Raw genomic sequence first — 14,534 nt, 5'->3', positions numbered from 1 at the left:
CTTACCTGACAACAATTATGTAAATATATTGTGAATATACTTTTTCTAATACACTTCTGTAGATTATCAGTGGCATATACAAAAGTATATTGATACAGCAAGTTTCATTGCTTAATCTTTTGTTTTAACAAAGGTCTAACATTTTTACTGAAAAACTAGTAAAAAAATGTAACAAAACACATTGTCTTATAGAGGGAAAACTATCGAAATGTGCAAAGCACAAAAATAGCCATAACTTCCTTATTTTTAGTCAGATTTGAAATAATTAAAAAGATTCTACCTCAGATCATCAATTTCTATGTATGCTATCCCTGAGATATTTTAAGTCATTCAAATTTTTTCATGTGTATTGCAAAATGATGTAGTCATAAGATAACTTATTTTCTAGGGACCTCAGCGATAATTTTTGTTTTTCTGAGGAGAGACATGTTGACAGCAATAGAATAACGTAAATATTGGCACAGTGTAGTAAATTCTTTCAATTCTCATAAAAACATGATGATGCAGGAAGGCCTGGCTGTTTTTCATATGGTGTATCCCAGCCAGCCCCACTTCCTCTCTCTGATCTGGATTTGCTAGTTCCCACAGATTTTTGTTTTTATGGCTGCCCGTCTTATCTATTGCCATAAATAAATACATACAAATTATTTTTTCCTGCAAATCACATTAAACTACATCTGCTGATGTGATCCCAGTTTGGGATCGTTCGAAATAAAGTTACCATTACTCACGGATTTATTCTGACCCAGAATACTTAACATAATTAAATCCTTCTTAGATAAGAGAAAAATCCAGGTTGTCCTCCATGGCCGTACATCTAAACAATATGATATAAATGCGGGAGTGCCTCAGGGGTCTATCCTTGGACCTCTATTATTCCCAATATTCATAAATGACCTCCCCGACAAAATTGTCTGTGAGATGGGTATATATGCTGATGACACCACATTATTTAACAGACATGACAGGAAAACCAACGAACACATATCTAAAGAAATGGCAGAAATACTAGAGAATGACCTCCAATCTAGTGGAATGGGGACAAAAATGGATGGTCGCATTCAATGCTGTCAAGACTAAACTCGTTTCCTTCAATAATTACAAGAAATCTTTACCACCAATAGCAATGGCCAATGACTCTTTATCTGAAAGTACATCTTTTAAACTCCTTGGTCTAACGTTCACAGGAAACATGAGTTGAAACAATTACATTGAGAGCATTGCCAGGACCGCTGCAAAGAAGGTAGATTCTCTTTACCGTGCTAGAAAGCTACTAACGCCCGAAAGTATTCTGTACTTCTATAAGGCCACCATTCGCCCATGTATGGAGTATTGTTGTCATATTTGGGCTGGTGCATCTGCTACTAGTCTCTAACTCCTAGACAAGGTTCAAAAGAGTTGCCAACCTAATAGGTCCTGAACTGTCATCTAAGCTTCAGCCTCTGTCCCATCGACGAAATGTAGCATCCCTCTGCTTTTTCTACAAGTACTTCAACGGTGAATGCTCCGACGAACTGCAAGCACCCTCGACATAAATACCCCCAACAAACCGACAAGCAGCTAAATCCCACCCCTTCACAGTTGAGATCCCTAAATGTAAGAGAGCCTTCTACTCCAGTAGTTTCTTCCCCAGAACCACTAGACTTTGGAATTCCCTTCCGGGTTCCTGTTTCCCCAACTGTACTGAAATGCAGAAGTTCAAGTATAACGTGAACCGACATCTTGTTGCTCAACTCCCCACATAGTACCCCTGTAGATTATGTCATTGATATTAGCCCCCTACATCAAAGTGCCAATGTGCCTTGTTTGGGGTGAAAATGTAATTTTAAAAAAAAAAAAAAAAAAAAAAAAAAAATGAATGGTAGTACCTGCAAAAATCTGTCGTGAGTATGATATAAATGCATTTGATCGTATCTGGTATACAGCATAGAAATCATGTTGATACACCAGTTCTTATTAGACCAAAGTTAAACAACGTTAACAGTGGTCAGTACCAGATGAGTGACCATTGCTTGTGAATTTGAAAATTCCTTTAAAAATTCCTCCTTTGAAGGAAGCCGGTTCAACCCACCTGGAATGAGTGCTGATTCGGTATGGATATTGGATATTTGGTGGTAGACATTAATTTACACAATGTATTACTAGTTGGGACAAACAGCATGAATAAATATTTGAAAATATTAATAATTTGAAGCAGAAAATCTTTTAGAAAAAATGACAGGATTCAGCATTGATATAAGGGAAAGCAAAACAAATCATTTCTTTATTATAAACGTTGGACAATGATAAAAAAATTTAATTTTAATAATATTGAAATTGATAATAATAAATTTTGATTTTAATATTGAGATTGTTAATGATAAAAAATTTAATTTTAATAATATTGAGACTGATAAAAATTTGATTTTAATAATATTGAGATTGATAATGATAAAAAATTTAATTTTAATAATATTGAGATTGATAATGATAAAAAATTTGATTTTAACAATATTGAGATGATAATAAATTTTTGATTTTAATAATATTGAGATTGATAATGATAAAAATTTTTTAGATTTTAATAATATTGAGATTGATAATGATAAATTTTTGATTTTAATAATATTGAGATTGATGATGATAAAATCTTTTTGATTTTAATAATATTGAGATTGATAATAATAAATTTTTGATTTTAATAATATTGAGATTGATAATTATAAAAAAATTTGATTTTAATAATATTGAGATTGATAATGATAAAACATTTAATTTTGATAATATTGAGATTGATAATAAATTTTTGATTTTAATAATATTGAGATTGATAATGATAACAAATTTTGATTTTAATAATATTGAGATTTAAACAATAAAAAGTGGTTTGATTAATAAAGAAAAATTGTTCCCTAAGAAACTTTGTAATTTTTTCCATCAGACGAATACTGTTAGAGAATTAAGTTTAAAAACTGGAAAAAATAAAATTTTGTTGTCTTGAGGAGAATTGCTTCCCATTACCCTGGTAAATCTCATCAGTTTGCCCTGTATTTAAGAATTCAGGAGATCGCTCATCTCCCTCTCAGTACAGGCCAATAAGTCTTGTGTGTGTCATGAGTAAGTTGCTGGAATCTGTTTCAAATAGAGAAGTAATCAACCATCTCAGCAAAAATACCTTTCTTAGTGACATGCAATATGGTTTCTGTTCTGCTAGATCTACAGCAAATGTGCTTACAGTTATATCTCATAGGATTAGCGAATCTCGACAGAGGCAACCTTTCTAGGGAAATTGCTCTTGACATATCTAAGGCCTTTGATAGGGTATGGCATAAAGGTTTACTTCACAAGATCTCCAGCTATAGTGTAACTGGAAATGTCTTAATTATTAAATCATTTCTTTCCGACAGGTTCATAAGAGTAGTAGTTGATGGGCAAAAATCAGAAGCTCACAGTATTAATGCTGGAGTCCCTCAGGGTTCCATCCTGGGCCCAATTCTTTTCCTGATTTACATCAATGATCTTCCAAATCACATCCTTCGTAGACATTTATGCTGATGATACTACCATCTATCCTAGCACATCTAAGACCGTAAACGGCCAAGTTCTCTCCGATTCTCTCTCCTCTGATCTTGAGCACGTGGTATAATAGGGAAAGGAGTGGCTGGTTACTTTTAATGCATCTAAAACCAAGCTTCTATCTTTACATCATCAACGCCCTGATCCCCATCTGGCATCAATTGAAATGAATGGCTCTCGTCTTAGGGAGGCCACATGTTTTGACAAGCTTCTAGCTTGACCTTTACTCCTGATCTGAAATGGAACACGTACATCAAATCTGTTGCCAAAGCCGCTGGAAAAATGGTGGGATCCTTCTATTGATCCAGTAGATATCTCACTGCTGATGCAATTCTCTATCTATATAAGAGCCAAGTTCATCCACGGATTAAGTACTGTTGCCACATCTGGGCAGGAGCTGCTAGAAAGGACTTATCCTGGTTTGATAAAGTTCAAAATAGACTTCGTAGCCTCATAGATGTCCTTTTTTCTTCCCTGCAACCTCTTTCTCACAAAAGAGATGTAGCAAGTTTGTTTTTGCTTTATCGTTATTTTCATGGCAAATACTCGACTGAGCTTCAATCTATGGTCCCCCCCCCCACTTGCCAAACTTTCACAAGAAACACTCGTCTAGCTGAAAACACTATCAATAATTCCCCCCACTCTTTATCTGTGCCTAAACCTAAACGTAGATTCAATGAACAAAGCTTCTTTCTTAGAATTGCACACCTGTGGAATTGTCTTCCGTTTTCCTGCTTTCCAGCTGACTACATTATGGTTGTTTTCAAGTCCAATGTGAACAAGTTCTTGATAAGCCGTTCCCCTCAAGTTAAATTTACTGAATTTCCATTACTGACAATTACTATATTGTCCAATTGACTACTGTGCACTCTTTAACCCTTATTCTCGAGTGGCCTCTGGGCCTTGATAAGTGGTGATGCTTATGTAAAAAAAAAATAAATAAAAATAAAAAATTTTACTGAAAAAGAATAAAAGATCTGAAGTTTTTTTAAGTCTTCAAAAAAATAATCTGTAACAAAAATTTATAAATTTTTCTGCTATTTATTTAGAATTACACTCAGTTAAAAAACAAAAATACAAAAAATATTCATGATGTATATACTCATCACAGAACAAAGATGTCATATTCCAAAAATCTTGTAAATTGATTAAATAGTTAAAAAAAAAAAAATTATGAGAGCGACCATATAGTTTTAAATTTTGCCAAAATTCAAGTGACAATTTAATTCAACTACAGAGATTTTGTTTGTATTCAGAATAAATAAAACTTTAAATCGCTAAAAATTATAAAATTTGAATTTCTTAATTATAAAAAAAAAACTTGATTAATTTACATGATTTTTGGAATATGACATCTTCGTTCTGTGACGAATATGTACATCATAAAGGTTTTTCTGTATTTTTTTGTCAAGTGTTATTCTAAATAAGCACCATTTTTTTCAACAAAAGTTATGTGCAACCAAACAAGGAAATAAATGTAATAGTTTTAGAAATTCTTAAATAGAAAAAAATATTTAAAGGTTTTTGATTCATTATTGAGGAAAAATCTTTGTTGACAAAGATTTTTTTGCCGGTGGTAATTTGAATTGGTTTTAAAAGTTTAAGGTGGAGAGGTGAAAGGTCAGTTTTGAGGATCTTAAAACACCCATTAGAATAGCAGCAGCACAAATATTTTCCCTTTAACTGTAGACGTAGAGAAAAAAAATAAGCAAAACAAATTGTGCTGACTATTGCTAAAATGCTTCTCTCCTTTCATCACCAATGCTTTGATCTTCACTTCATCCCAACTGGAACGAATAGTTCTCATCTTGATAAGTGTTTGGGACTGACCTTCACTCTAGACCCAAAATAGAAGATTCACATCAAATCTGTTGCCAAGGTTGTTGGAAAAATGGATCTTTCTGCGACTTCAAAAAGTCTCTCACCCTTGGCACAATCCTGTATAAGAATCAAATGGATCCGAAGATGAAGTAATGCTGTCACATCTTGAAAGCTGCAGCTGAAAACACTCTTTCGTTCTTGATAGTACAAAACTGATTTTGAAATTTAGTGGACGACAGCCTTGTTTTCACAGAAGACTTTGCTAGGTTTTCTCTACTCTAATACAATCACATTAACACATCGGTTCTCATTAGATCACCAAAGTTAAGCAACATTGAGCCTAGTCAGTACCAGATGAGTGACCATTTAGGAATACCAGGTGCTGTATGTAGGAGGATGTCGACACCTTGCAAGAGCTGCAAAAACCTAATGTCATCATCTCCCCTGTGCGACTTGGTTTCATTCTATGGTCCCTCTCTGAAAAACATTCAAAACCAAAAACTCGTCTTGCTATAATCAATAATATAATCAATTTTCCCCTTCTACTTTATACTAGAACTAAAACAGAACTGCCATAAGCAATGTTCTTTCATAAAAATATACTATCGCAGACAGCTACTTGCTGACTATATTTTCAAATCCAATGTAAACAAATTCTTGCAACTGTCAAATCCAATGTAAACAAATTCTTGTAATGTAACTGATACAGCCGTGTGCAAGGTGACATCACGGCAAGGAAAAAGGTTATAAAAAGAATGTGTGCGTATTCCGATGATGATTTTAGAGACGTGGGTGATGACACAGCCAAGACGAGAAATCACAGAGTGTTATTTCTTTCCTCTTATGCTCCCTGCCACGGAGTCTACATGTTAACAACTATGTTAGAAAAGAATTAGTGTGCACATAAATGATAGATTCAGGATCCAGTAGGATTTGAACTTATTAAAGCACATTCCATAAACGGTGACAGTATCCATTAAGGTAATCACACATCCCAACAATTAAAGACGAACCCATTAATAAACGTAATAGTGAGATGCGTGTGTTTCTTTGCATCTTTTATGATGATTACTACTGTACATGATGTAACAGGTGAAAACAAAGGGTGACTGAATTGCAAAATGTTGTTTTAAACATAAAGTCTCATAATCTAAAGGTTATGGGTTCAATCCCTGTTTAGGGTAGTACATTTTCATTTTCTCTTTAATCACATCCAAAAATGAATTTTACAAAACAATATCCAAGAAAAAACTAGAGATATAAATAATTCATTATTTGAATATAAATAAATTTTATGTGCCATATAGAAGAGATATTGCTAGTCTTTCTCTGCTCTTATTTCCATGGAAGGTGTTCAACTGAGCTCCAATGTTGGGCTCCTTCTTGTATGATGTTCACAACATGAACTCATCTTTTTACCACAATTGCAAAGAACTGTCCTTCTTCCATAGACATCAAGTGGAATTTCCACAAAGTTTCTCTCCAAGAACTTATCTATGGAAAACATTACTATGAGACTGCTTTCCTGTAGACTAAAACAATCATTTCCACATTTAATATCAACAAATATTTGTCATAAAAAAATGACTACGTAGTCAAATTTTTGCTTATTTCATTCATTGTTTTAAATCCTCTCACAATATTCATAATCATTCAACTTACAATCCATCTTATTAACCCTTATATTCGAGTCCATTTTGGCCTGGTGAATTATTTGCAAAGAAAAATACTTTGGCAATGTTTGATTCGTTGGTGAAAAAAAAAAAATTTTTTTTAAAAGTAACATTTTTTGACAAAAAGACTTTGGTCGTAACAAAGAAACAGAATATTTCTTATTAACTCCTTTTGTTATAAAAAAAAAAATGATCTCATCGAAGGAACTCGATATAAAAGGGAAATTTAGTGTTCGTGTTTTCGTAAAAGGTTTCAGATGTTTTTACAATTCGTTTGCATTCACTGCACAGGTTGTCATCGTCTGCTCGTTTTCTCCGTCTGAATTCAATGGTGGATTTTAACACTGGCTGTAGAATCAATCATCTGGTCTGTCAGTACTGTAACATAGATTTCCCTTCCAAAATAAATTTACAACTCTGATTTTTTAAACAATAACAATGTTTTATTTTGTGAAGTTACAATGATACTTGGTTTCTCTACTAGACGACAAGCTGGCAATCAGAATGACACTCACTCTCAACTGAACATAAAATAACAGACAGAACAGACAGGTCTACCTAAATTCCTGACTATACCAAGAGCCGGACCGAAACAAGACCACTTGAAAATTATCGGCTGTTTCATCTAAGCACATAAAACCTGACTGATCAGGGAGTCTTATCTGGAGTGGACATTAATTTTGTAAAATTTCAAGTGGTCTAATTTTGCAGCATAAACTAGTTTTCAAGAAGTCATTATTTTTTTTTAAAGAGCCTAACCAATTTCTTGAGCGATCCTTTCTTTTTGATAAATATTATTCCCATCACCAACCTGTCGTCCGCAGCATGCTCCCCACAAAACATGCAACATCGTGCACGTTTCAAGTCAGATCTAAAAAAGTCTCAATATTTTTGAAGAATCAGTTGGAAAACCAAAAAGCAAATATTTTGTTTTTATTAATTTCGAAGTCCCCACTCAGTGACCTTCCTCTGTGCATTGGCCATGACAATCATGCTAATTCCGTTGGCTAGAAAACTTCGGATCGTTCCAGGCCAAATACCACGGTATAAAGCAAAGAAACCTCCACGCTCCTTGATGATCAGTCTCATGCGTTCCAGCACGGATAAGTTTCTGTTAAAAAAAAAAAAAATACAAAACTTAAAATGTATGCATAATTATCTTGTGTTACTTAATATGATATGTACGTATGAGATCTATTAGATAAAAATTATGACTGAAATTAAAAATTAAAAGCTTCAATATTTCTTTGGAATTCTGTAAACTTGATAAATATATGGAATATATTTGATTTAAATATATGTCAAAAACTCAGGAAACTGATAAAAAAATAATTTTAATTTTGGGCTCAATAAGTTGCTAGGTTTTTCAAGGTTACCTTTAACAGTAATAATATTTCGAGCAAATATATAATCTACTTTCTACAACTTCAAAAAAGTTTGGAAATAATTTTAAAGCCCTTAAACACGCTTTCCAGTTAGAATGGTTCTTTTCAGCTTGCAAATTAAAAGAAAACATTTCTATATTCTCCTGTCATCAAAGAACATTTGTTTATTTTATTTATTTATTTTTTTAAAGTATTTTCTTATGTATGACTAGAAGTAATCAAAAAGCTTTTCAAACACGTAACAAATTTTCTCTATTTAAAATTCGCATGAATCATGCAACTCTCATCAATTCAGTCTTATATTTAAAACTACTTTAAAAAAACGAAAAGAAAATAAGTGAAGCATGCATGGTTCCCCGTGAGTGCACAGTGAACGAGGCATATAAAAAAAAATAAAAAAAATGACTAAGTTCAGCATTTGCCCATACCCCCTCCTTTAGTCTCCAAAGTCCCTTGGGAACGTCAAATCCTGGTGAAAATGAACAAACTGTGCCGTTTTAGGCTTTAACATATGTAAATTTAAGTTCTGCACCATACAAAAAATGAAATGACCAAGTCCATCATTCCCCCCCCCCCCGCCTCAATTTAGCCCCCAAGGCCTTAACATATTTAAATTTGAATTCAGCACCATGCAAAACTGCTAAATAGACATACACAGAAAATTTTGGACAAACATGGTAAAATAGTCCCAAAAATGGAGTGTTTTTATTAACCCTAAAAGAGCCCCTGGGACACAAACAAAATTATATAGAAATCAGTTAGCTACAACTTTTCAGAAAGTTTTATAAAAATCCAAGGCATCAAATTTTTTTTAATAAGCACAAAAATGTCAATTTTAGCTATTTTAACCCGAAAGGCACCCCTAAGGAGGCAACCAGAGTTTTCCCGGAAAATCCGTTCTGTTACTTTTTTACTCATATCATGTTTAATGTTTGTGCAAAATATTAAAAAAATTCGAAGGCGTAGTTATTGAGAAAAATGCGGACAAACAAACGGACAAGGGTGAATTTACAGGTTCACCCTCCTTTTGTCGGGGGAACAAAAATAGGTGCGTTTTTTCATATTGTTTTACTAAATTTCTTAAATCTAAGCATGAAATATACATATACTGCATCTGTTCAGTCTTGAAAGACAATGGATACTCCCTGTAAGGGCAGCTGCATGTGTAATTGTGAGGCAAGGGTTGCGCAATCTCCAACCTCCCCCTGAATCGGCACTGCTTAAGAGTCAAGTGGCAAGGAGTACTAGATGACTGGAAACAATGCTGAGATAAACGGAGAGTTTGCAGCACCTGGAATTTCAAAATGTTCACCCAGGTTCAATGTTGCTTAACTTCAGTGATCCGACGAGAACCAGTGCATCAACGTGATTGCTTTGTCGGATACAGTGCACAATTTTCTTTAAAAAAAAAATAAAAATAAAATAAAAAAGTATGTTTTCCACACAAACAAATTTGTAATCTTAAAAAATATTTGTTTGTTGTCAATAAAAAGTATTCTTTGCCTATCCTTTTTCCTATTTCTCTTCGCTACAATTTCATCTGCATGCCAATCTTGTCAAGTGTTTCTAATTTGAGGGAAGAGGTCTATGTAGGTGGAGGGTGGGGGAGAATGACTGGAAAGTTGCATCCCAGATGACACATTTTAAATTTAGTTCTGATGAAATTTTGAATAATGTGATCCTTAAATTGAGTTTGTATTATCTGCACAGAAATATATTTCCATGAATCATTACTTACTATAATAGTGTTCAATAACAAACAGAGCTATAGATTTAATATCAATTTTTATTCAGACAAATATTTTGGTTACAAAGTTAAATTGAAGGTTTGTTATCCTTAGATCGAGTTTCTATATACGTATGACAGAATTCTGATAAAGTTTTATTCAAAAATGTTAATCCAGTAAATCATCGTTTTTATATAACAGTGCTCAATAACAGAGTCACTTATAGATGTAATATGCTTATTTGGGCTAGACAGTTAAATCGAATGTATTTTGCTACACATCAAAGGTGAACATATTGGCTGGTAAGAAATAGATTTAGGTGTCATATTTCATAGCCTTCATTTAATCTTGCGTCACTTACATTTCTCCACCTTAATCTAAAATTAATAAAACAAGACCTAAATATTAATTCATCTTACGAGAGGCGTGCAATAAGTAATGCTCCTGACCAACTTCCAGTTGTCTAATCTAGCTTAAATTATGTATGTGCAATGATTTATATCTCTACGGGTTATGTGGCAAATTACAGCTTTGAACTAATTGTGGTTTCTGTTTTACAGGTGTTTGAACTGAGTCAGGTGTGAAATGGAGCCTGTTGAATGTCGAGCAGTGATCCGGTTTTTGTATTTGAAAGGACGCACACCACAGGAGACTTGATGAAATGAAAGAAACTTATGGTGATAATGCCCCATCATATGACCTTGTAAAACGCTGGCATCGTGAATTCAAACATGGCCGGAAGTCTATGGAAAGTCAAGAGGCGGGGCAAGATCAGCAAAGGTACCCTCCTCCTGCAGGACAACGCTTTGGTCCATAACTCGCATGTCGCCAGATCAGAAGCACGCGCGTGTGGTTATAAAATCCTCCTCCATCCTCCCTACTCTCCTGACCTTGCACCCTCTAACTTTCACCTTTTCCCAGCCATGAAGTTGTTTTTGAAAGGAAAGAGTTTCCCCAGATGATGCAGCCTTGATTTCTGAAGTCACGTCGTGGTTGGAGGACCAACCTGGGGTGTTCTACAAAAACAGTCTCCAGAGCTCCATCAAACGATGGGAGAAATGCATAACTCTGGGTGGTTCCTATGTAGAGAAAGACTAATAACTGTGCCAAGTTATGTCGCTCTACTGTTATGGGAAGTTGGTCAGGAGCATTACTTATTGTACACCCATCATATATATATATATATATATATATATATATATATATATATATATATATGGGGAAAAATAAGCTTTTACAATTATATTTTACTCTTTATTTATACAAATCCTTTTATTTATGAAGTTCGATGTATGTTAAATGCAACTACAGAGCATATACAAATATATGACAAAACAACTATATTCCAAATTCCAAGAGATTATCTTACCATTTATTTCTTTCAACATGTTAAAACATCCACTTTTTGATAGCACCTGTTTCGTAGCACAGAAACAATTGTAAAATTATGTCAATTTTAAATATTTTCCGCCCTTACTCTTCAGAAAAATAGGAACTTTTTAAAAATAAAAGGACATGAACACATAAATCCGAAAAATATTTGTATTGTGTGTTATATTAGATCCATGTTTGAGATTATATATATATATATATATATATATATATATATATATATATACACACACACACTCCTAAAAATTTGTTTTACTTTTGTGTATATTGATATTCATATTAAAAACCCTCTTTTCTATTTATTTAAAAAGAAAATACAATTTTCTTATATATGGGTTGTGGAATTGCATTCACTAGCAAAAGATCTAGCTAATTTGCATCTTCTTTTAAACATTCATTTTAATTAATTCCCTATTAGTTGCTTCGGTTTTCTTATGGGATAATCATCTTTAGTTAACTATTACGTGTAATTATATTCATGCAGATATTCTACATGATTTATACTTGAATAATATTTGTGTAAAATGTTTATAGTAAACACAAAATTGTTTCCATATATATTTATGTATACATATATATTTTTGTTTAACAAATTTTGCCTACCAAACTCCTCCTAGAGTTTTTGGTCTACAGAAACTTCATATATAAGGTATTTGAATCCATGCAAAACTTTATATTTAGGTTTTAGCCCGGAAAAATCGGTGCAAAAGTGTGAAGATTAAAAAAAATGAAATTTGCCAGGTGATGGTCGAACACCGGCATTATGAATGCATAACGCGAACGCCGGCATTACGAATGCATAGCGCAGTAGGTATTGGTTCATGTTTTAATTTTTAGCCTTGCAGTAAACATGTTTTTATAGCCCAGTCATTTACGGCAGAGGCAAAATTAATCGTGAGCTGAACGTTTTGGTTTCAATTCTCGGTGGTGGCGCATGAGTCTTTTTTTTTTTATATACTTTTTAAATCATTCCTATATATTGCATCCAATCTATCTATCAATCTATCTATCTATAAAAGTGAAAATGTCTGTCTTTTCTCTATGGTAGTTAAGGAAGACTATTATACAGAAAGGCATTACTTTACATATTCACACTTTTTAATATATACATATGCACATAACGTTATGAACAGTACATAGGACCCGAGCAAAGCCGGGCGGAACTGCTAGTATATATATATATATATACACACACACACACACTAGCAGGGAGACTTGACGTTGCCTGGGATTGAATGATGATAAACAAATATTTCACACTCCCATATTTTTATTGTCATCGAAATCGGTGAAATCGCCCATTTTTCAATTAAATTGATTGACTGCTCTAGTCGGAGATGCATCGTGGTGCACGGTGCACTAGGACGAAGCTTCACATGCCTGCACTGACTTATTCCACAACAAATTGTAGTCAAAATTGCACTGTAGAGAACCTATTGTATATATAATGACTTGAATTAAAGTTAAAAATGAATAACTCCAGTATCATGCTTCAATTGTGTTCTAAACAGAAAATATTCATTTCGAATGTGCCCCTGTCATTTTAAAGAACCTACTGTTGATTTCATATGCCAGGCTTTTCTGCTTATGTGCTAATAAAACTTCTCAAAAGCACTTGTGATGTTAGGCTGTTAAAGGTGTTAACTTTGGTCAAAATCGTCTGTTCCTTCTTTTACCAGATTTTTTGATTATCAATACTTATCAAAGACATTCCGATACAAAACCTATCTAAGAATACTGCCAGGCACGTGAAGTACCTTTGTATGAAATTTCATAAAAATCAACAACCATTTTCGAGTACATAGGGAATGAACTCACACAGACCCACAATGTTCCTTTTCTATAATAGTAGATGAGAGAGAGAGAGCTTTCTAAATCTCATTTGCTAAGTTAGTGTTTTTCATGAAAAACAGGTAGGTATAGTAGTTGTAAATCACATTTTATGTCCCTAATCCCTAAAAACTTAAATGAAAAAAAAAAAAAACAAAACAAAAAAACAAAAAAAAACAAACCCTCATCTATTACACATGACGATTTAGTAACTGTCTGAAGCCGAAACTATACTATTACTTTTAGTTATAATATCTTTAAATTTTCAATTCAGTTTAGTATTTTAGTGCTCAATTCAATAATGCATTTGTGTGCGAAGCAGAGCTGATATAATATCTTATGTCATGATACCATCTTCCCAGGCATTACAGTAATTTTTTTTTCTGGGAGTGGGGGGGGGGGGTAATGTAGTGTCTATCATAATACCATTCTCACAAGCATTACTGCTTCCTGTTTTGATTGTATAGTTTTGCTAATAACAAAGATAAAAAAAGATGTACATTTCTTGTAAAGTTGTGAAAAGAATTTAAATGTTGAATGAAATTAAAGTACAAAAACTAAAACAGATGAAGTTACAAGTTCAAATTGTTTGCCTATGAAATTGACAATCTGATGAAATGATGCAATCGATTGAAAAAAAAAAAAAAAAAATTTAAAGATGTTTTTATGAACTTTTGTCTCATTACAATTGGAATATTTTTTTATCACTTAGCTGTTGTAAATTATTTTCACTATTTATAAATTTCAAAAAATAAAGGAAGTTAAATAAAAAATGGCAAAAAATACACATACAAAAGAGGCTGGGTGGAGTGGGGTGCAGATGATTCCCCAGAGTTGGACATTTTTTCCTGAAGTCAGAATTTTCATTTTTCTTTTACAACAAACTTCCTACATCTGTTTTCATCATATAGAAATATGTTTGTCTATAATATAAAGCTGTAATAGATATTAAGTTTGACTTAGCATCACACTAAGCTATAATGGGAGACAGAAAGATTGTATAGCACCAGTCATCAGTAATAAAGAAAAGGATAAAAAGATTGAAATAGGTCATTATAAGCAAAAGGAAATATCCCTAAAGGTAGTAATAATATTTAACCTGTAGCTGAATTGTGAGAGCAGAAAGATGCTGGATTTGGATTTTTATGTTT

The 14,534-nt window shown here is 33.1% G+C and overlaps 2 protein-coding genes across 2 annotated transcripts in view; one reads left to right on the top strand and one right to left on the bottom strand.

The window, feature by feature from the left end:
* The window catches only part of LOC145280097 (uncharacterized), a 166,794-nt gene extending 155,446 nt beyond the window's left edge, over positions 1-11,348 (top strand). The window contains exon 8 of the mRNA XM_080131824.1: positions 10,722-11,348. Within this exon, the coding sequence (XP_079987950.1) occupies positions 10,722-10,745 (24 nt within the window). The 3' untranslated portion in view covers positions 10,746-11,348. The remainder of the gene's footprint in view (positions 1-10,721) is intronic.
* Positions 7,471-14,534, bottom strand: part of LOC145280096 (putative mitochondrial 2-oxodicarboxylate carrier) — a 65,288-nt gene continuing 58,224 nt past the window's right edge. The window contains exon 8 of the mRNA XM_080131821.1: positions 7,471-8,160. Within this exon, the coding sequence (XP_079987947.1) occupies positions 7,986-8,160 (175 nt within the window). The 3' untranslated portion in view covers positions 7,471-7,985. The remainder of the gene's footprint in view (positions 8,161-14,534) is intronic.

This window comes from Euprymna scolopes, chromosome 7, assembly GCF_053919585.1.
Source record: "Euprymna scolopes isolate OS-2025 chromosome 7, ASM5391958v1, whole genome shotgun sequence".
In the NCBI taxonomy this organism is placed as follows: domain Eukaryota; kingdom Metazoa; phylum Mollusca; class Cephalopoda; order Sepiida; family Sepiolidae; genus Euprymna; species Euprymna scolopes.
The sequence above is the reverse complement of the archived record's forward strand: the minus strand, read 5'-3'. Positions and strand labels throughout refer to the sequence as shown.